Source organism: Antedon mediterranea, chromosome 4 (genome assembly GCF_964355755.1).
Source record: "Antedon mediterranea chromosome 4, ecAntMedi1.1, whole genome shotgun sequence".
Classification (NCBI taxonomy): Eukaryota; Metazoa; Echinodermata; class Crinoidea; order Comatulida; family Antedonidae; genus Antedon; species Antedon mediterranea.
The window spans coordinates 3,307,644-3,330,841 of NC_092673.1; the positions used below are offsets into that span (position 1 = coordinate 3,307,644).

At 34.6% G+C, this 23,198-nt stretch overlaps 3 protein-coding genes and 8 non-coding genes across 11 annotated transcripts in view; 1 reads left to right on the forward strand and 10 right to left on the reverse strand.

The window, feature by feature from the left end:
* Positions 1-23,198, reverse strand: part of LOC140046288 (transient receptor potential cation channel subfamily A member 1-like) — a 29,367-nt gene that overhangs the window by 5,826 nt on the left and 343 nt on the right. The gene's annotated exons all lie outside the window — the stretch shown is intronic.
* Trnar-ccu (transfer RNA arginine (anticodon CCU)) lies at positions 4,329-4,401 on the reverse strand. Its single transcript has one exon. It is a non-coding gene; the product is annotated as a tRNA-Arg (tRNA).
* Trnar-ccu (transfer RNA arginine (anticodon CCU)) lies at positions 4,491-4,563 on the reverse strand. The gene has a single exon. It is a non-coding gene; the product is annotated as a tRNA-Arg (tRNA).
* Positions 4,807-4,879, reverse strand: Trnar-ccu (transfer RNA arginine (anticodon CCU)). The gene has a single exon. It is a non-coding gene; the product is annotated as a tRNA-Arg (tRNA).
* Trnar-ccu (transfer RNA arginine (anticodon CCU)) lies at positions 4,963-5,035 on the reverse strand. The gene has a single exon. It is a non-coding gene; the product is annotated as a tRNA-Arg (tRNA).
* Positions 5,277-5,349, reverse strand: Trnar-ccu (transfer RNA arginine (anticodon CCU)). The gene has a single exon. It is a non-coding gene; the product is annotated as a tRNA-Arg (tRNA).
* On the reverse strand, positions 5,428-5,500 carry Trnar-ccu (transfer RNA arginine (anticodon CCU)). Its single transcript has one exon. It is a non-coding gene; the product is annotated as a tRNA-Arg (tRNA).
* Positions 5,569-5,641, reverse strand: Trnar-ucu (transfer RNA arginine (anticodon UCU)). The gene has a single exon. It is a non-coding gene; the product is annotated as a tRNA-Arg (tRNA).
* Trnar-ccu (transfer RNA arginine (anticodon CCU)) lies at positions 5,724-5,796 on the reverse strand. The gene has a single exon. It is a non-coding gene; the product is annotated as a tRNA-Arg (tRNA).
* Positions 9,680-17,539, reverse strand: LOC140046286 (transmembrane protein 180-like). Its single transcript, XM_072090870.1, has 9 exons — positions 17,257-17,539; positions 16,672-16,831; positions 16,447-16,526; positions 15,478-15,699; positions 14,190-14,402; positions 13,470-13,590; positions 12,527-12,795; positions 11,596-11,789; positions 9,680-11,092 (listed from the first exon to the last, which is right to left on the reverse strand). The coding sequence occupies exons 2-9, from the start codon at positions 16,819-16,821 to the stop codon at positions 10,869-10,871; spliced, it is 1,473 nt and encodes a 490-aa protein (XP_071946971.1). The 5' UTR covers positions 16,822-16,831; positions 17,257-17,539; the 3' UTR covers positions 9,680-10,868.
* On the forward strand, positions 17,624-23,198 carry LOC140046285 (drebrin-like protein). Its single transcript, XM_072090869.1, has 12 exons — positions 17,624-17,738; positions 18,070-18,125; positions 18,620-18,729; positions 18,873-18,947; positions 19,087-19,305; positions 19,452-19,603; positions 19,894-19,948; positions 20,120-20,182; positions 20,340-20,495; positions 20,703-20,937; positions 21,277-21,450; positions 21,976-23,198. Exons 1-12 carry the CDS (start codon positions 17,656-17,658, stop codon positions 22,110-22,112), a joined length of 1,515 nt encoding a protein of 504 aa, XP_071946970.1. The 5' UTR covers positions 17,624-17,655; the 3' UTR covers positions 22,113-23,198.

Here is a 23,198-nt window from a genome sequence, read left to right on the forward strand (position 1 = left end):
ACTAGCAGTTATACCCGCCCCAGGGCGGGTTTCAAAATTAGTTTACAGCCTTCTCAGTACATAACACCCGACGCCAGTATATGCCTATACTCACCAACCTCCACCCTCTTTTCAATACCACCCCATACTCTTTCTTAAAAACAAATTCTTCCCAGTGATGGACAAATTCAATTCAACCTAAGCTTCAACTTGAGAGGAGTATACCATAGCTATGATGGGTCTAATAATGGTTGAAGTACGTTGTAAATTGTGTAAATGAATAGGTGTCATATTGGCTGATAATTAAAATATCTAATTTAGATACTGCGGCCCCCATAGTATAGCTATGATGGGTCTAATAATGATTGAAGTACGTTGTAAATTGTGTAAATGAATAGGTGTCATATTGGCTGATAATTAAAATATCTAATTTAGATACTGCGGCCCCATAGTATAGCTATGATGGGTCTAATAATGATTGAAGTACGTTGTAAATTGTGTAAATGAATAGGTGTCATAATGGCTGATCATTAAAACCCATAATCCCTCAGTGGCAGTTGTCAAATGTAGTTTAAAACATTCGAAATACAGTTTCGGTCATGGTGATAGGCCTAAATCCCCACCCCAAAGTCCCATCTGCTTCCCATGGATGATTAAATACTTTAACATTTTCCAACCACAATTCTGGTGTAAGCAAAATCCCCTGAACCCAAACCCTATCTCCCAACCCCACTCTCCCACAATTGACGTTTTTTCTTGGAGGATTGGTGATGTAGTTGAACACAGTAACAGTAAACATCATGTGTATGTTCACACAGGTATGGATGTCTGTAATGAGACAATCCAAGAGAACGATACATAGCTGGATATGGTTAAAGTACTTTGCTAAATGTGTAAATGAATAGGTGTCATATTGGTTAATGAATAAAATATGTAAATCGATATACGCCTTGCTGAGGATAATTAAAATACTGTCAAACTTTTGTAGTATAATTTTACAATTCGATAGCCTACAACCCCGAGCCCTAGCAAAAAATGACATCACAAACCACCACTCCACCCCCCGCCCCCACCCCTCCCACAAAAACCCCAGGAGTCGGGGGAATTTTTTTAAATGTAGTTTAAAACCTTCCGGGTACAATTGCCATCATTTTGATACCCCATACGTATGGTTACGTGCAGACACAGAATTTTTTATAACGAACAAACATCGAAAGTGGGGGTTTTGACCACATTTTGGTCCCTAACTTGGATTCTAGGTGGCGGATGATGTTGAAATATAGCTTAGAACATTCCCGGTACAATTGCGGTCATTTTGATACCCCATATGTAAGATTATGTGCAGTAACAAAATTTTGTATAACGAACAAACAGACAAACAGACAAACTCTCTCACTTATAATATAGATAACACCTATATAAATTCCTGTCATTTGATTGGACGAATGTGGGTCACATGGCGTGCAATAGTACGCACTATTCAACGATCGTTAAATAGTACTTTTTGAAACATTTTTGTTTGTTATTTAGATGTTATATAAAACAAATAATGAATGTTTTGTATTCGTGTAATGGTACAAATAATGGCACTTGGTGAATGATGAAAGGTTATATCAACTCGGCTTTGCCTCGTTGATATAACCTTTCATCATTCACCTCGTGCCATTATTTGTACCATTGCACTCATAAACATTCATTATTTGTATAATATTCAACTTACTCAGCAGTCGTTGTTGTGTGACCTTACTATGGCATTGCGTCAGTATGTTGTCGTTTAAATACAGTTTAAACGTACATTGTTTGGCTGGCTATGCCGTGTGGCTACATCGTGATATAATGGTAAATATGTTTGTTTAAGGCACAAAAAGTGTTGGTTCGATCCCAACCGAAATGGCCACTGGCGCCGTCCAGTCATTTTATAGGATTTCCAGTGTACTTTTGCATTTTTATATTTTTAATACAATATTATAACATTTAATTTTTGTCAAAATATTTTTTTAAGACTTTTATTGAAGTCTCTGTATCATTTGTTTTAGGAAAACGGTAAACACTTTACTGTTTATTATGGGTGTGTGTTAATCTCGAAGCATTCATTGTGCTAGTTTTAGCTAAATACAGATAAGCAGTCAATACAAAATGTTTTTATTGTATTGCATGAAGTGGTATTTATTAATAAATAAATAAACAAGAAATATTTCTTACAAAAAACGCTGATCGCTTATTGACGTAACAGTTTTAAAGATATATTGTCCCTCTAGAAAATATTTTTTATTTCCAATTTGTTTTTGAATGTGTCATTTTATTGTCACATAATAGTTATTTTAGGCCTACCTGAAAAAATGTAATTTAAAGCAAAAAATACTTAAATTTTCTGTCAGACAATGGTTGTTGGGTTATAATTAAACGTTTCTTTTCTCTTTTATACGTGAATAAATATTATTTTTTTGTTACAGAAGTGAATAACTTTGATATGAAACTCAATTTCTGTCACTTTAGTTTATTTTATTGCTAAGTCGAGTTTCCATTTTAGCAAAAACGTCAGTGTCTATTACTATAACTAACTGCTGCTTGCTTTCATCTAAAAAATGAGTCATCTCATGTGACGTAGCGGGCTAGAGCAGCAGCGTTATAAAAAGATAAAACATTTGGCGTGTCATACTTTGGGAGAGTCATAAATATATCGACGTCATACAACGATTTCATCATCGTGTTATACCTTTATAACCGTGTTTAATGCGTTCTTATCGGCTGGCTTAGCTATGTGGCTACATCGTTATACAATAGGTAGTATGTTTGAATCGTAATCAAAAAGTTGTTGGTTCAAGTCCAACCGAAACAGCCACTGGCGCCGTCCAGTCATTTTATTTTTTTTTACAAATACATTTTGGTATGTTTATCTATCTTATCTTTATACACATAAACATTATTCTTCCAGATATTTTTAAAAGAATTTTATATAACTTTCGTTCGGCCTACATTTTAAAATTAACATCAATGTATTTAGGACTAATTTATTCAAAGCTACCATTGCCTTGACTTAATATAAGTTAACCCTGGTCAAGTTTGCAAGTCTTTAGTTTTAGGTAGGGCCTACAAACGGATCACGGGATTACCTCCAAGATCGAACCAGTTCTTCCTAATCGAACCATGCTTGTGTAAATCAAAAAGAAAATCAATAAAGATATTTCTCTTTTTTTTTTAAATTATGTGAGGCCACGAGATTGTGTGATATGCGACTTTATATTGTTTTTATGAAATAAAAGATTGCTAACTAAATGTCATTAATAATTTTATTTTCTTAATTTATAAGTTGATCTGTTTTGCTTATTTTGTTCTTGCTAAGTCACTCATAACTCATGAAAAAATATCATTCATTTTTGTATGCAAATACTACAATTCAGCGCGTTTATGCTGCAATTTTTATGGATATGCTTATATGTCATACAAATATTGTTAAAAATCGTGTATATAACATCTTGTACTATAAGGTACCGTACTGTATACATTTCACACTTGATTGAGCCTATTGGATTTCCAGTTGACAATTCATGGTATTGCGTCATTGTGTGGTGTATTCAAAAGCGATTATAACAACGAAATACTGGCTGGCTTAGCTATGTGGCTGCATCGTAATACAATGGTAGTATATTTGACTTCAGATCGAAATGTTGTTGGTTCAAATCCAGCCGAATTAGCCACTTGCGCCGTCCAGTCTTTTTAAGTAATTTTGGTTTTTTTACACTTTATTTGTACATTGTTCATATATTTAAAACATTCTGAATGTTTATTAGCGCCATTTTATTATTTTAAAACATTTTTGTTGTAGCAGCAATAAATGGAAAAGGCCTACCTGTTATCGGTCAATGAAAATGTTTATATAGGCCTTCGCCAGCAGTCTGTGATCAATGGAAATAGGCCTACCTGTTATCGGTCAATGGAAATGTTTATATAGGCCTTCACCCGCAGACTGTGCTTAATGAACAACCATTGGTAGGCCATGTTAATTTAAGCATATTGATTAATCGTGCATAACGAATTAGCAGGTGAACCAGCTGCATAAATATAACCGGCAAAATGAAATATAATTGTAAAAATTCATTTGGCCACGAAGGCTTGAAAAAATACCCCAAATTGCAGTGGAGTGTCAACAAGTAGGCCTATTTGGATAATTATAGGCCTACAGGATACATATCCGACGGGACTCGAACCCGTAATCCACGACTTAGGAGGCCGATGCCTTATCCATTGGGCCACGGAGGCTCTTTGTAAAACATTAAATAGAAAACAGACCAAAATTTAAGTATAGATTGTCCCAACCAAGAATTTGGGTAAAAATAAACAAAAAGTTACACCTCCGACGGGACTCGAACCCGCAATCCCCGGCTTAGGAGGCCGATGCCTTATCCATTGGGCCACGGAGGCTCTTTGTAAAACATTAAATAGAAAACAGACCAAAATTTAAGTATAGATTGTCCCAACCAAGAATTTGGGTAAAAATAAACAAAAAGTTACACCTCCGACGGGACTCGAACCCGCAATCCCCGGCTTAGGAGGCCGATGCCTTATCCATTGGGCCACGGAGGCTTGCTGTGAAATATTAAATAGAAAACAGGCTAAAATTTAAGTTAAAATTGTGCCAACCAAGAACTTGGATAAATAAGCTACACCTTCGACGGACTCGAACCCGCAATCCCCGGCTTTGGAGGCCGATGCCTTATCCATTGGGCCACGATGGCTCGTTCTGAAAACTTAAACATAAAACAGACCAAAATTGAAGTATATAGATTGTGCCAACCAAGAATTTGGGTAAAAATAAACAAGAAATTACACCTCCGACGGGACTCGAACCCGCAATCCCCGGCTTAGGAGGCCGATGCCTTATCCATTGGGCCACGGAGGCTCGTTGTACAATATTAAATAGAAAACAGACTAAAATTTAAGTTAAAATTGTGCCAACCAAGAATTTGGATAAAAATAAACGTGCACCTCCGACGGGACTCGAACCCGCAATCCCCGGCTTAGGAGGCCGATGCCTTATCCATTAGGCCACGGAGGCTTGTTAAGAAATTAAAATAAACCCAAATTGGAGTCGAGAGTGGGTCAACCAAGTATTTAGATAAAAATACATCAGTTACACCTCCGACGGGACACGAACCCGTAATCCCCGGCTTACGAACACGTAATCCCCGGCTTAGGAGGCCGATGCCTTATCCATTAGGCCACGGAGGCTTGTTGAAAGTAAACGAAAATTGCTGTCGAGATTGTGCCAACCAATTAGATAAAAATAAGTGATACTATACCTCCGACGGGATTCGAACCCGCAATCCCCGGCTTAGGAGGCCGATGCCTTATCCATTAGGCCACGGAGGCTTGTTAAGAAATTAAAATAAACCCAAATTGGAGTCGAGAGTGGGTCAACCAAGTATTTAGATAAAAATACATCAGTTACACCTCCGACGGGACACGAACCCGTAATCCCCGGCTTAGGAGGCCGATGCCTTATCCATTAGGCCACGGAGGCTTGTTGAAAGTAAACGAAAATTGCTGTCGAGATTGTGCCAACCAATTAGATAAAAATAAGTGACAATATACCTCCGACGGAATTCGAACCCGTAATCCCCGGCTTAGAAGGCCGATGCCTTATCCATTAGGCCACGGAGGCTAGTTGACAAAAACAAAACAAAAACCCAATTTGGAGTCGATATTGGTGCTAACCAAGTATTTAGATAAAATAAGTGATAATACACCTCCGACGGGATTCGAACCCGCAATCTCCGGCTTAGGAGGCCGATGCCTTATCCATTAGGCCACGGAGGCTTGTTGACAAATTGAAAATAAACCCAAATTGGAGTCAAGATTATGCCAACCAAGTATTCGAACCCGCAATTCCCGGCTTAGGAGACCTGTTGAACCCACAAATGTGAAAACGCCCACAAATGTGAAAACAACCACAAATGTGAAAACGTATCACCCACAAATGTGAAAACAACCACAAATGTGAAAACGCATCACCCACAAATGTGAAAACAACCATAATTGTAAAAAACGCATCACCCACAAATGTGAAAACAGCGCCCACAAATGTGAAAAAAAGAGAGATCTTGTCGCCCACAAATGTAAAAAAGAATCCAAATCAAATTTAGTGCTAGACCCAAACAATTTTGATCGAGTTAATGTTAATGTATATACATTGTATTGAGTTGTTTCAATAATTGTGTGTTCACGATACGTCTGTTAGGGTCGTCGTTAACGCGTTGGATTATTACAATTTACTGCTCGTGCGCGCGATATTTGCATGTTAACTCGTTGGTGGTTTAATGTACGTATAGTTCAAGACGATATTTGCTGCGCGCATGCACGATACTTCCTTCCAGATCAAGGCCATGTTATATCATTGTTGCTTGTAGTTGTGTAGTTGTTAACTGGTTGACTTACTATTATGTACGTATAGTTCCAAGTCGATGCAAAAAACATCGAACATGGTAATATTCCAACGCGTTAATGACGACCCTAACAGACGTATCGTGAACACACAATTATTGAAACAACTCAATACACATGATATAATGTATTAACTTGATCAAACTTGTTTGGGTCTAGCACAAAATTTGATTTGATTTTTTTTTACATTTTGTGGGCGATGGTCGTTTTCACATTTTGTGGGCGCTGTTTTATTACATTTGTGGGTGATGCGTTTTCACATTTGTGGTTGTTTTCACATTTGTGGGTGATGCGTTTTCACATTTGTGGTTGTTTTCACATTTGTGGGTGATGCGTTTTCACATTTGTGGTTGTTTTCACATTTGTGGGCGTTTTCACATTTGTGGGTTCAACAAGGCCGATGCCTTATCCATTAGGCCACGGAGGCTTGTTGACAAATTAAATAAACCCAAATTGGATTCGATATTGTGCTAACCAAGTATTTAGATAAAATAAACAAGACACACCTCCGACGTATTATTATTGCACGCGAGTCACGCGCGAGTCAAATGATAAAGCATTTCTGATGAGAAGAATATTGTGAATGTAACAGTCTCCCTCTTCTAACCATCATTCTCAAGGTTTATTGCGTCATAAATTGGTAGTTTATAAGCATGAAATAACGCGAGCTTACAACTGGCTATGCCAAGTGGCTACTTCGGTTCTCGGAAATAAATGGAAGTATATTTGACTTTGCTTCAAAGGCGTTGGTTCGAATCCAGCTCTGAGGTAGCTTTTAAGCCACTAGCGCCGTCCAGTCTTTTTACCTCAAAATACAATTGTTTAAATTTTAAAGAACAATTTAATTATTTGTCAATATGCTATAACGACATCATTTAATATTGAAGCACAAATTACAGAATTAACTTTTACTAACCATCTAAAAATCCTCAGACTCCTGGCTGCCTAGCTTTGGGTTCATCGTGGTACAATGTACGTGTTACAAACGGGTTCAAAGGTTTTGGTTCGAATCAAAACGACATTCTACACCTTCCTTAGGACCTACCTTCAATGTTTATTATGAATATTTGAGAATAATTTTCTTTTAAAGATAGGATACTAAAACAAACGCAGTGACTGGGCAAATGTACAGCAGCATTGTCCTAACTAAAAATAAAAGGGATCAGTATGGGACTCGAACCCGTTAGGCCACGGAGGCTCATTGGAAAATTCAACGTAAACCCAGCAGTCGATATTGTGCCAACCAAGTATTTAGATAAAAATAAGTCCGACACCTCCGACGGGACCCGAACCCGCAATCCCCGGCTTAGGAGGTCGATGACTTATCCATTAGGCCACGGAGGCTTGTTCAATAACTTTAAAAAACCAAATTGAAGTGGGGATTGTGTGCCAACCAAATATTTGGATAAAAATAAACAAGATAGGCCTACACCTTCGACGGGACTCGAACCCGCAATCATCGGTTTTAGAGGCCGGTGCCTTATCCATTAGGCCACGGAGGACATGTAGATTGCTAAATATAAATCAAATATTAGAAGAAAAAATATTATTTCACGCGTGTCACACGCGAGTCAAATGATAAAGCATTTCTGATGAGAAGGATATTGTGAATGTCTCCCTCTTCTAACCAACCTGGCATTCTCAAGGTTAATTATTGCGTCATAAATTGGTAGTTTATAAGCATGAAATAACGCGAGCTTCCAACTGGCTAAGCCAAGTGACTGCTTCGGTTCTCGAAATAGATGGAAGTATGTTTGACTTTGCCTCAAACGCGTTGGTTCGAATCCAACTCTGAGATAGCTTTTAAGTCACTGGCGCCGCCCAGTCTTTTACAACTGTAAATTCGATGTAGTTTTTATGTTACATCATTGCAGCCTATTAGTTTGGACAACATTAGGCCTATCACATTTTATCATAAATAAAAAGGAAAATTACAGAAATAACAATGCTGAATCCGTGCAATAAATTACTGTATTTATTCAAATAAACGCCCCTGGGGTGTAATTTGGTAGCATATATTCTATATATTTATTCCAAAAATTATGTTCTATTTATTCAAAGTCAAATAATCGAACAACTACGGTATATCATAGATTATCAAAAATAGGCTATAGTATACAGCATGACCGTCGTCATCCAGTTGCACAAAATTGCATCATCGATGTCATCTTTAAAACCACCGAAAACTATCAGACTATCGGCTGGTTTAGCTTTGTGGCTTCATCGTGGTACAATGGAAGTATTTTTGAAATGGATTCAAAAGTTGTTGGTTCGATTCCAACCGATATTCTGCCACTGGCGCTGTCCAGTTTTTTCCGCTTCAAAAATGTAATTTATACATTCACTCTTTCTTTTATTAATTATTAAGCTTTGATTTTTTTAGTGTGTATTTATTATATTTATTATTAATAAGTAATTATAGCCTATATAAATTCAATCATAGATAGAAAATGCGGTGTTTGAATCTCTTGATAAAATGTACTTTCATACTAGACATTTAGAAGCCTTGTCTACACTATCAAACTTTATGTGACAACAAAATGGTGCCCAGTGATGTGACATCATTATGTCCATATGGGCCCCATATATCGACATGATGATGTTATATCACTACCATAATTTGGACAACTCACTACCATATTTGGGCACATCATACTTTTTTTTGTTAAACTAGTTTGATAGTGTAGACAGAGCTTTAGACATCAAAACAAAAAATCTTGTTTTATTTCCCGACATTCCTTTGCTTTTTCGAATATACTAATATACTGGTCTATATGCGGGAAATATGACATGAATCATTATTATTTCACAATCACGACAGTGCACTGTTCATGAGCTTATTAACGAATCGCTATCTCGACTGGCTAAGCTAAGTAGCTACTTCGTTACAAAGTTGTATGGACGACGACAAGTCGAGAGTTCGAATCTCTGTATTACCTACTGGCGCCATCCGGTCTTTTATAGCATTCCATTTTTTTTTTATTATGTATATTTTTTTTTCGCTATCATCAAAATGAGTACAAACGTTAGAATATGATATTCTTAATTTGAATAAAATTAGTATGAAAGTCGATCAGGTGTTACATCTTTACCTGATATGTTTTTATGTAATGCTTTCCTGTATAAATATGTTTTTTAATAAATAAATAAAAACAGCATAAATAAACACACGGGCTTTGAACGCCACATAGAAATGTTACTAGTATTTTCTAATTCATGAATATTAATTAATTAGTGGCAACCATTATGACACCTGTTGCTAAAAATACTTTATATTTTAATCGAAAAACATTGCTTTGTCCAAAAGCAAAACATCATAAGGTACCTAAGAATATATAATTGGTAAGGCAATCTAACAACAGGACACTGAGCTCTCCTTACCAGGATAGGAACTTGTAACGGTGCTTTGATCTTATGTCTGGCTGCGACAAATACCAACAGTAGTACTGTACTCTGTACACTATTCTCTGCACGCGGCGCGTTAAAACTGATCGTGTCGCAGCAAAAGATAAACCCTTTGATCTCCGGAGATCAGCAACCTGTTGTTAGATTGCCTTGGTAATACCATGCATAAAAATACTAGAAAAGCCTTTGGTAATCTTGTTATTAAGTAGATTTCGCCGTAAAACGCCTAAAGACGTTTGTTTGATGGTTAATTGTAATTTCCATCGATTATTTTTCTTCATATACTTAAAATGCACATAGTGCTATTACCGACATATTAAAGTTAAAATATAATTGTTTAATATTAAATTTTAAGTTTTAATACTTCGTTTTTGTGACCGAGCATACACATCATGAAACGCCAAATAATTCGTACATTAAACTAATTAGGTTAGGTCTACTAAAAAGACATCGAACACACAGAAAATTCAACCATTTAATACAATATTTTTTCATGAAAAAATAAATATTCTAAATAAAATATAGTATATGTGTATAATTCTATAAATCTAAAAATATACAGTTTTATTAAAGAAATATTTTTTTGTCTAAATTTATTGTATTGTAAACTGTTAAACAGTCATAATTTACTGTCCATTTCTTGAACATTGTTATAATCATTACATACTTTCAACATACCATATCAAAATTTAAATAAAATAAGTATTGTCGTGAGGTAATTTCCCGATTGATCGTAATCAAAACGGTACTGGGTTTGGTCTACTAGCGTTCCTGCTCCCAACCAGTACATCCATTCATAGAAGCTTTAATGAAGTAAGCCTACCTGGTGGTGGCCATAGAACGGTCCCGAGATAACGACTATACTTCGGCTTTAGTCGATAGAAGATTGAAAACATTTTTTGATTACGATCAATCAGGAAATTACCTCACGGCATGATGACATAAAACGATAAAGAACAATAGATATAATAATTACTATACATAAAACTACAAATAAGTATTTGGTCTTGATACCATTTGGTCATTTATTTCTCCTTTGGCTTCTAAACTGTATACAAAGATATACCACTTCTGGCGTCTTTGATCCAACTAAGTCTCTTCCCATGGAGTGTGAACTTTGACCAGAGTATAATTTGAAGGAACGCACACAGCAGAGGGATGTATACTAAACAGTTAAAACAGCCAAGACGCAACATATCCATATTTCCAGATTCTATGTTTTTCATCTTTAAAATGCCCCCGCTGTCTGACGCAAAAATATCATATCCTGTTGAGAAAACAGTGTCACATTATAGGGTAAGGAATATCTAATTTCATAATATTATGTTAATTTAATATTCAGGTGAAATTAGTTACTTGCCCACTCATTTAATACTATAAGGGCGTGTGGCGGAGTGAGTTGGACGTTTCAACTACTGATCGTGAGATCGATTTTCGAATTCAACTCTTGCCGCATTGCTTGCTTGTATCCTTAGGCAAGATACTTTACTTACATTTGCCTCTCTCCACCCAGGTGTATAAATGGGAACCTGGTTAGATCAAGACACAACTTTGTGCTGATTACTAGCTGCATTATGGGAGTATGTTTCCATACGTGTTTGATCAGGAAAAATGACTGGGGTAAAAATGTTCAGCACTCAGAGGTTTCACAGTATTAGGCGCTAATAAATCCAGGATATTATATTATTATTATATATTTATTTCACTTTTATTTCAAATATCAAAAATCAAATTGCGTGTAAAAAAATTAATTTATTAAATAAACATTACCTGTTTCAAATGCAAGAAATGACACTCCAAAAAGAGGCGCCAATGTCTGTCCTGGTTTTGACAACAGTGCCGCTGTTCCAAATACTAATGCAGACACGGCTTGTTTGCGCCCATGAATTACGCAATCCTCGTCAACAAGGTCACTTATCACAAGATTTAAGAGTTTACACGTGCCTTCCGTGAAGATACGATTGCTGATAAGCAAAAAGGGAAACACATTTTTATGATCAATTAAAATGGTTACAAATTGCCTATAAAAAATACTGTATATGTCCCCCTACATTTTTTTTCTTCACATTTTTGTTGAATATGTCATTTCACCTAAAAAAATGCAATTTAAGGCAAAAAATATCTAAATTGTCTGTCAGACAATATTTTTTGGTTAAAATTAACCGTTTGGTTTGTCTTTTTACAAGTCGAATAATTAAAGAAAATTTTTTTTACAGATGTGATTAACGTTATTAGAACTGCAAAATGGGCTATTTAATTAATTTATTTTTTTCATGTTTTTGGGGGACATTATATCTTTAAATTAAAAAATATTATACAAAATGTTTAAATGTCATATTGGGCTGAAGTGTTTATAACAGCCAACACCTTTATATAACTTGGATCTCTGGGTCACCCGATTCACAGTGCTGTATCTCCACATACTATCTACTTCTGAAGTATCATACGAATATTTGGTAATACGGTACAGCATCTCAATTATTTGACATGTGGTGCCTGTATCATGTAGGTTAGGTTACAGGATAAGGATACATGTGAAACACATGGCATGGTGTATTACCAAATATTCTTATGATACTTTGGAAATAGATACAGTACCGAGAATCGGCTGCTTTTGTTGCCATTGTTACTTTAGTTTCGGGTTTCTTTTTTTGATAATTTTGGGAGAGGACCAATCTGCTATTTTCCATTTCAAACTCACCTCGCAATGAACAAACACAGAATGACAACATGATTTGGTCCAATAAAAAACATGAAAAGACTAAGAGCAAACTTGATGTAGAACAGATATTGTATAACGGTATACACGCTATATTTACGACAAAGCGAGAGGAAGTAGAGATTGTTGATATGAGGAGCCATGAATGAAGCTCCCAGAAGCAACGATGCGGTTGAGGATGATAGCTGATCACCAAGAAGAAGTTCCAAGAACAACGGGAAGAAATTACTGTTAAAATGACAATGGAAAACCTACAAAATTGACAAAATTGAAAACACACCAGTAACTAAATCAACATCATAATAAATATGCATATTTATTATATTGTTATCAATTAACTAAGCTATATGTTTGAAAATGGAATTGCCAATTATAAAAGTTAATTTAAGGAGGATAATGTATTTATTAAATGCTTTGTTGAATAAAAAAAATAAATAACAAATATGCATATTTATTAAGCATCGCCATACAGCCATCAGATCAAAGCTACTCCCTTGGACTACTATACTAATTTAATTGTCCACTTTTTTTAATGTAAATTGGATGAGGCAATGCAAGTAGATGGCTTATCAAAGATATGACCACATAACTTAAAACATTTAGAATTAATGAACATTGCTTTATTTGTATTGGCTTTTGACAATAACTCTCAACATTGAGTTTCCAATCATTTTTGTCTGTGATAGAATGGTTTGCTTTAAGGCCAATTTACACAGACGAGAGCGGTAACAGTAAGCAGAAAACCGCATAGCTTGTCCCACGTAGAATTAGAAGAATCTGTATGGAAACCGCCAGTCAGCTCCATGCTTTGTGTAAATGGTCATACTATGATATGGAATCTATATTTTTATTACCGTTACCACTCGTCTGTGTAAATAGTCAAAAAAGTCAAATGATACCCCTCTCTGATTGGTCAATTATTTACCTGTATAAGATTCATTGCAGCAAACCAATGGAAGTTGGAATGTTTCCTCAACTGTTTCACAAACACTTTAAAAGACACTTCTGTTGGCTCATCAGCATAGCTATTTAAGTCTAAACTTGGACTGGTAAAAAGGATATGATGGTTATAAAACGAATCTGAATAACAGTGAAACAGTATGGCATACAAATAAATACAATTTAAAATCACTGTATTCACATGATCAAATATAATCCCCACTCAATTTGTGCTAACCTCAAACACATTATCTTTCCCCTATCATAACCCCATGGTAAACTGATACTCCTTGTCCTTGGGTTCAGGATAAAATAATTAATTTGTAAAATTATTCCCGGTATTAGAATTTTTTCCCACACCCAATACCATTCTCTATTAAATTTTGAAGACAACCCATATATAAGTGGCACATTCAGGATTTTAAAGAAGGGAGGCTAAAGCTCTGTCTACACTACCAAACTACAAAACCACTGTGCCCATATATGGACATGATATAATATCACTACCATATTTGGGCACATCACTACCATATTTGAGCACATCACACTTTTGTTGTCAAACTAGTTTGATAGTGTAGACAGAGCTTAAGAGTATAATGATTGTATAATATAGTGCTTAATCTAGTGTTATATCTTTTACATTGTATTTTTTCAAATTGGATCCGGTTAAAGTTCAATTATGACAGTACATGTGAAAATCACTAACCTCTGAAAGTAGTCATCTTTCTTGTGTATATCATTGAAGATTTTTAAAAGATATCTTGAAGACATGACAAATCCACAGAAGGAAAATACAGTCAGAATTAAACAAAACATTCGGAAGTTATCAAGGTCTGACTTATCCCATATGGCATAGGAGAAAAACACGGAAAGAGCACCAATGGCGCCAAATATTGAGCTGTACGAATTTAACTTTGTTCTGTGGAAGACAAAAATAAATGATAATTTTTAAAGGTTCAAATTTAATAAAATAAAAAAAAATTATTTCAATTCTTGAGAAAATAAAATTCAGATGCGTTTCCTCAATCTATTCATTGACATAGTTTTGAATTCTATGTGTAGATCCTAAAGCACTATCAAACTAGTTTGACAATAAAAGTGTGATGTGCCCAAATATAGTAGTGATGTGCTTAAATATGGTAGTGATATGACATCATCATGTCCATATATGGGCACATCACATTTTTGTCACATAAGGTTTGATAGTGTAGACATAGCTTTAGTTGTTGCAAATCAAAAGCTCCTCCTTAAAGACTCCATGAATTATGTGTATGAAAGGCATTAAGGAACAAACATAGTTTCCAGATTTCAAAACTGTACAATACAAACAGAAGGCAAAAAAATATGTCTAATTTGAAAGCATTTAGTTTTTGCGTACTGAACATTACATTACTTCAAGTTGATTGGTTAATGCTTATGATTGACAGACAGATTAATATAAAACGTTCATGGTCAAATATTATGCCCTAGTGTATAGTGATTTGAAGTCCAGATAGGTCATGCCGACTGTCAAACAGCTTAATATCTAATCTGAAAAGTAGTACATTATCAACTTTTAACTGTCAATCACTGGATGAATTCTACCGGTAAAATATACATTATATTAAGCCATCATATTGGTCAGAAATAACAGCTATTGATTTTTACATTTCTTTTATACTTTATAGAGGAAGTGGATTCTGTGAACGAATGAAGGGGATTGGTATTTTTTGTTTATTTTGTAAATTGTTAGTGATTCATCACCATATACAATCATCCATCATAACTTGGTGGCAGTTTATATTTTGTTGGACATGTACAAGAGTCTACGGCCTTGTCTACACTATCAAACTTTATGTGAAAAAAAATATGATGTGCCCATATATGGACATGATGATGTCACATCACTACCATATTTAAGCATATCACTACCATATTTAAGCATATCATGATCATATTTGGGCACATCACACTTTTTTTGTCAAACTAGTTTGATAGTGTAGAGAGACCCTTACCTATCATTGGCAGTTAAGGCAAGGTCTGCCAGTAGGGCACTGTGGTGAAGATCTACCATGGTGAGAAATCCATCATACAGACACAGACAAACAGCAAATTGAAGGCCAGGATATGTCCACAAGAACCAGAAGCTCATAAACGATAATGTGAACAATGGACCATGCACTGACAGCGCCCTCAATCGTTGCTGTATAACCTGTGTTGTGGTAACATCTTTGGAACTATTTTGGTATTGAAGTGAAGAATTTTGTTAGAGTTAGTTAACAAAGCATATTCAAATCTAATAAAATATAATATATTTAATCAAATTGCAGTAATAGTATAAGCTTTCAATTTTCAACAACCTAGATCGTGTTAAATTTATTGTGCACATATAGAGACATTGAGATAATGTGCGTCCGCACTCGTTATGGTGGATTCCATGTCTAGGTGGTGCCCAACTACACACTATACAGTCAATCAAATTTTGGATGAAATTCTTAACCAACTATACAGCTCACAATCAATTCTTATTTTCCCCTCCTCCAATATTTTTCATTTAAAATAAATAACATATTATTATTATTATACTGTTTATATGTTTTAAAATGTGAAAAAATCGTTCCTTGATTGCTAATAAAGCATATTTAATCAATAAATAACTTGGTTTCAGTTTTTCTGTATGTTTACTGATAGATGTTCAAATAACAGCTGAAGCTCTTTTGTAAACAAGCACTATTGAATCAATGGAACAAAATTCAGGCAATGAAACATTATTCAATACATGCTATTATAAGTACAACCTGCACTCGATGAATATTATAGGACAATTTGGGAAGGTTCCAAAGGAGTGAGAATGGGATGGTAAATAAATTACAGTTACACAAGATTATCTATTTCTGAGCTCATATGAATGAAATAATATATAATTTTTATTATTATGACACAATAATGTAATTTAGTATATACGAATTGTTAATGCAATATACCTGTTTATTGAAAGAAACTTTTTGTCACTCATCCACCCAAATATAGGATCATTAAATGAATTCCATAATAAAAATATAGTCTGCAAAAAAAGACAAAATAAGAAATTATACAAAAATCAGATAAATTGCTAAAAGAAAATATTTAAATAATTAAATTACAAAGGTTGTTTATAATAAAAAAGAACACTACTTAAAATCAAATAAAAGGTAAACAATTGTACTTACTTCTCCAATCCAAAACGATTGTTTATCGATTTTGTAGACGGACACAAATACATCAACATAGTATAATAGAAAAACGTTATGCAGGATCGAAAGAAACAACGCCATTGCCCCATAGGCAAGGCCCACACGTCGTGCAACGGCTGTCGTCATTACAACAATACTTATAAAATAAATAACAAAACAATTTTATTATATATTATAATTTTTTAATATAAAAAAATAAATACAGTATTCACTATTCTTGTGTTTCACTGAATTTAGTATGTTTTAATGTCCTTTGATTCTATCACCATGCCATGTAAAAATAAAAGCTTTGGTTGGGAGGTAACTACTCTGGGTATTGAAAATCTAGGCCTTGGCTTAAAAAAAAAATCCTAGGCCTATATGTCTATTTAGGGCTAGTTGCGCACCCTGATGATGCAGCAAACAAGAAACTCAACCAGCAGAGACTTGGGGCCTAGCTATGCCTAGGCCTAGTTTGTAGTATTAAAGTTAGCCTGCATGTTATTGAATTTTACATGGCATTTTGATTTACATAGGCTTATAAGCTCATAATCTCAAGATACAAACACATGGAACTCTTACTTTAATCATTTTGTTGGTACATTTTCAATAAAGTTTACTTCTTTGCTGGTGTCAGTGTGATTGATGGATGGATGATGACAAAGATGACAAAGTTTGTCTTCTATGTGTGAGTCACTCAAGCGTGCGATCGGCATGGGAATTTAAACAAAATCCAAACGTAAAGGGCGCAATTTAATGTGAGCGTTTATTACTTTGGTAGTATGCCAGACAAACGCAAAAATGTTCTCAAAAATCAAAAATATTTTAAAATTTAACAAATTATTACTTAATAAGATATTAAACATATTTTGTGAATTTAACTTTTTAATAAGTAAGTTGACCCTCCAGACGTAAGTGACGTCCTACGTCATGAGTGTTACGTTTGTCAAAACGCGGAAGTAATATCAACAACAATCAACCATGGCGGTCAGCTTCCTAAAACACAGGGATGCACTTGTAGATGCCTGGAAAAAGGTTTTAGACACCGAAAGTGACACATTATGGTATGTGCACTTTGCCTAGTATTAAATACTTTATATGCATACGTAAGCTTAATAATTAAAATCTAGATCTGCATATTATAAATACATACTTTGCTAGGCCTCTGCTTGCGCATAACCACACCCCTGGCCCTGACCAGGAAGATATATCGCCTTATCGGGTGCCTCGATTAGGCGGAAGTAAGGATAATTTAGGGCTGCAAGTTGGGCCTAGCCTAAAAAGCAAACAATATTTGGTAGTGTATAGGGCTGAAACCAATCAGTAAACACGTTTCTATCAATGATCTATCATCCTATTATATTAATTTCCTATAATTTAACAAACATTTTTTAGGGCTGTTTTCGGCTACGAAGGGAAGTCATTTGAGTTAAAAGTTGTAGAAACAGGAGGTAAGTTCACCCAAGACTTGGTAGGTATAATAATAGATGCGGTTCTTGCTGGTTACAAGGAAAATCACAAAAATTGTCTATACACCATGACACAAATAAATATATATATACAAATAATATAGCCCTCCTGATGAAGGGCTAGTGTTGCCCGAAAGCTCTGCTAACTTTTCTGGCTGTTTTACTTATCGTTTTGATTTAGCTTTTCGCTTTTTTTTTTCTGTATCTCCATTGAGATCCAGCCACTGATACCCACAGCATTGTCGTTTTTTCAGTAATTTGCCTTTGGATTTATACAAATAATTTATAAATAATGTATTGAGAATGACTAGCACAGTACTGTATATATATTTTTTGGTCAGATTTATTCTATGTATGAAGACTTCATATCATCATACTACCCTCACCCTAATAAGCCCTTGTATCTCTTCTTCTTCGTCTTTCTACTTTTTTCTTTCTCACCACCTTCAAATACTAACATTGTTTTTCTTGTTAAGATGACTTGGATGAGATGGTAGATGAATTGAGTGGGAGTAAGATAATGTATGCATTTGTCAGCATTAAAGATCCAAATACATCGCTACAAAAATATGTTTTCATCAATTGGGTAAAGATTAATTTATGCTTATTTCATTCAGTGTTTATTTATTTTAATCATGGCTTATACAATAGCAGACTTTTCTTCTCTGTGCTGAGAAAAATTACATGCATGCATTCTGTTTCTATAATTGCACTTTTTTTATATCTAAGCAAGGTGAGGGTGCACCAACCACGCAGAAAGGAACGTGCGCAAGACATGTCAGTGATGTTGCTAAATTATTTAGGGTAAGTTTGGAGTGTTGAAATACTTCAATTGGTTATAAATTCAGTTGAACTTCTTTTTTATTGTTTGTTGTATAAAATCTCTCCATTTATTAGCTATTTTCAGTTTAATGCAAATAACACACAGAGTTGTTGTGTTTAGGGTGCTCATGTAACAATAAATGCAAGAACAGAAGACGATGTAGAGATTGATGAACTGGTACAGAAAGTAGCCAAAGCTTCAGGTGCAAACTACAGTTTCCACAAAGAGACCTCTAAACCACAACCAGCAATCGGACCAGTGGGGGCAGTGTATAAGAAGACTAGAGCTGATATTGAAATTCGTCAAAATAGGAGTGATGACTTTTGGCAAAAAACTGAGGTATTTCTTTTATTTATTAGATAAACTTGAATGGTTTAGGAAAGGTAAAGTTACTAAATTGATCGTTTTTGAGGGAACTATTTTAAAAATAATGACCGGTATAGCTACAGTATACTAATTGCGTGTTATGTCCTTGCATCTTACAGGAGGAGGAACGACTACGAGTTGCACAAGAGAAACAGAGTAAAATTAAAGAAAAACAAAGTATTGAACAAGAACGAAAATCAAGAGAAATAGAGGAAGCAAAACGGAGGGAAAACCAATCACGCGAGAAATCACGAATCATTGATGAAGCCAAGTATGGTTTCCTTCTATTAAGCGCTGTCTACACTATGAAACTAGTTTGACAAAAAAAGTGTGATGTGCCCAAATATGGTAGTGATATGCTTAAATATGGTAGTGATATGACATCACCATGTCCATAAATGGGCACATCACATTATTTTGTCACAAAGTTTGATAGAGTAGAAAGAGCTTAAGTTTCTTTATTTTGAATGATAAAAAAACAAAGTACTTGGCTAAAATACACACACATCTCAAACTATGTATATTTGTCTAATTCTCAAATTTTACCCTTTAAATCATCAGATCCAAAGAAAAAGCAGCATTAGAAAAAAGTAGAGATGACGAACAGAAAAGATGGGTAAGATAAAAAAGAATTTGGTAGACATAAACAGTCCCGATAAAAACATTTTAAATTGATGTATATTGCACCTATTGGTCACTTTGCAGGTGATTGGCCCCATGGAACACTACCAGTTACAACATCCCATTTCCAAAGTGATAAATTGAATGAACTTTTATTTCCAATTAGGAGGCGAAACAAGCAACAAATACCAGTCCTTCAAAACCACCTCCAGTGGCAAGTAGAAAAAAGGTATTGTATGGTATTCAAAGATTCAATTTAGATGAAGAAATTCTGGAAATTACTGTTTTATTCTGGCAACATTTTTAATATCTAGTAACATGCACACATTGTCAGGCAGGCTTGATGCATCATCACAGTTTAGTATTTGCTGTTTTTGTTTCATTAGGAAGCGGCTGAAATGGTCGCAGCACGTACAAATAACCCAAAAGCGTTCTTTGAAAAGAAAGCAAGTGCCCCTCCACCAAGGCCACCAGCCAAAGAACCTATCCGTCTACCAAAGAATGACTTTGTCCAGGGAGAAGTGGTGGAAGCAGAACCAGAGGTATTTCACAAATATTGTTGCAAAAAAATCATGTATATTTCAATGCGTCTTTAGCATTTCCTTTAACTAATTATAAACGCTCTAAAATCACTACAAATACAGTCTGAATGTAAACAAACATCTAAAGAAAATAGTGAAGAACTAAGTATTTATTTTGAATTAGTGAATAATCCATGACAACATAAACAAAATTGTTATTGAAATTAGCCTGAGACAGTACAGGAGCCTGAGCCAAGCTATGAGCCAGTACAGGAGCCTGAGCCGACTTATGAGAGTAAGCCAAGCTATGAACCTGAACCGATATATGAGACTGAGCCAGCTGATGAGCCTCCTGCCTTACCTCCTCCAAGAGAAGATGCTAAAGCAGCAATGCCATTACCTACCACTCCTTATCAACCAGAATCGGATGAGGAACCACCACAAGATGATGATGATTGGGAAGGTAAGCAATAGCTAACTATAAGATATGATTGTTATTATCACGTAGTTGTGGAATTAGAATGAAAACAAAACTATATATATATATATATAAATATTAACTTAAATTTAATGTACTTTAAACTGTATTATATTTTTTCATATTGTGCACTATGGCAATAGATTTGTTCAGAGATTTTTACTCTGATAATCAGAATTATGCGTAACGTTCAAATCTTTTTTTGGTTTACTGTTGACGAGTTCATATTATAGCATATTTCTGATAATGAGGAATAATTATCTTGTTGATGTTAATATTAATAAATTGAGTAAATTACTAATTAAGAATTTGCTCTTTCAAAAGAACCTGCCAATCAACAAGTACCAGAAGACAATTATGAACCAGACGCAACATATGGCAACATAGACGAGACGGTTCCAGAGTCGGCATACTCAGATCTGAACACACAGGATGAGTATGAACCACAGAGCTCTGGAGTAAACATCAGGGCTAAAGTCGTTTATGATTATCAGGCTGGTAAGATATTTAAACTTGAATGTGAATAATTGAATGCTTTATCAGTGGGGTAACTACGGACCTGTTCAGACTTACATTGCTTTATCAGTTGGGTAACTAGGAACCGTTCAGACCTACAGTTATGCTTTAGTAGTACATGACTCCATAGATCTGAACCAGGAAGTGATTAGTGAATTATAATGTGAATGCATTTTAATGCATTGTTATAATGATAACACACAAATGGGGCGACTCTCGTACTCGTAAATCGTGCAGCGTCAAGCGCTATCGGTAATCTGCCTTTTTGCTGCACACTTTTTGCACTCCAGTGCATGATAGCGAAAAAATAAAGAGCGCACACATGACTCATTTCAGCGCATCTGATTGGCTACATCCTTCAACCCATGTTATAAACAGCCTTATTTTCCTTATTAAAATGAGCAATAATATACACAAAGGTATTTAAAAAATTAATATGGAACAAGAAATATAGATTAAATTTGAACACTGCCAGCATTTACCTTTCTTTCCCTTTATTATTAATAGGCGATGATTCCGAGATAACCTTTGATGTTGATGATATAATTGAGAATATTGACAAGATAGATGATGGTTGGTGGATGGGAACTGGACCAGATGGACGATATGGAATGTTTCCTGCTAATTATGTCGAAGAAATTTAAACAAACATTTATTTTTATTAACAAATGAATTAAAATTTAGGAAAAAATATTAATTGAATAAAGATGTTTTAATGGTAAAATCAAAACAATATGATTATGATAATTTGTGAAAATTAATTTCAATGGACAAGATAGGCCTACTGATGAAGATTCTTTTACCATTAAGTTATGTTCTTGATTTGACAAACTGGACTGGATATAATAGCACATTTATGGTAAAGAGATTTAGAACAGTACTATAATTACATTGTGCGGGAGAACTTTATTCTGTTGTGATTGGACGTTTTAAATTGTTTCAGGCTAAAATGAATTCCATCTACAGTAACCTAATACTTTAAAAGATATATTTCAGAAATGGAGATACACACCATTATTTTGGGTTTTTTTTCTAATTAATAGAATATTAGTTATTAGTTGCTAGAACTTAATGTAAAGAGCCTTCCATTTGATCTTTCTATGCCTTTCTTAATATTTTATTAACGTTTTGTATAGATTTAGGTATCTTATTTAATATACATTAACATTTTACAAGTATATATAAAATGTATGCTAAAAATGAAGAAACAATTACGATTAATATGCAGCAGATATTTCTATAATGTTAGCATTAATTATAAAGATATTTTTTATGGACCAAGTAAATTAAAAGTTTAAAAACATGAAAAGTAGTTTGTAATTGATTAATAATAATAAGACTTATACAGCGCACATACCGTATCCACAAAAGAAACATATTAACCTTTAAAACCTAAATACTTTGATAAATTTGACCGTATCCACAAAAGAAACATATTATTATTAACCTTTAAAACCTAAATATTTGATAAATTTGACCGTATCCACAAAAGAAACATATTAACCTTTAAAACCTAAATACTTTGATAAATTTGACAAAAACCGAAATAAAGACCAATCGAACCCACATCACTGCTTCCATTTACCAGCAATTTATGGTGCCTTTAGACCAGCCAGTACATAACTCACAGGTGTTAGCTAAACAAATGATTTATAGTACCAACATTTTGTATTAGTTTAGATCCCTTTTTCGCAGGTATAAATAAGAAACCCGGATAAACTAACAGATAT

Bases quoted from the DNA above. Each gene is read 5' to 3' on its own strand.
- LOC140046285 (XM_072090869.1), top strand. From the start codon at position 17,656: ATGGCGGTCAGCTTCCTAAAACACAGGGATGCACTTGTAGATGCCTGG. The intron at 17,739-18,069 runs GTATGTGCACTT...AACATTTTTTAG, and splicing joins ACCGAAAGTGACACATTATG to GGCTGTTTTCGGCTACGAAG. The intron at 18,948-19,086 runs GTAAGTTTGGAG...TGTTGTGTTTAG, and splicing joins ATGTTGCTAAATTATTTAGG to GGTGCTCATGTAACAATAAA.
- LOC140046286 (XM_072090870.1), bottom strand. From the start codon at position 16,821: ATGACGACAGCCGTTGCACGACGTGTGGGCCTTGCCTATGGGGCAATG. The intron at 12,796-13,469 runs GTAAATAATTGA...TCAATTTTGTAG, and splicing joins CTGCAATGAATCTTATACAG to GTTTTCCATTGTCATTTTAA. The intron at 11,093-11,595 runs GTAATGTTTATT...TTTTCTCAACAG, and splicing joins ATTTCTTGCATTTGAAACAG to GATATGATATTTTTGCGTCA.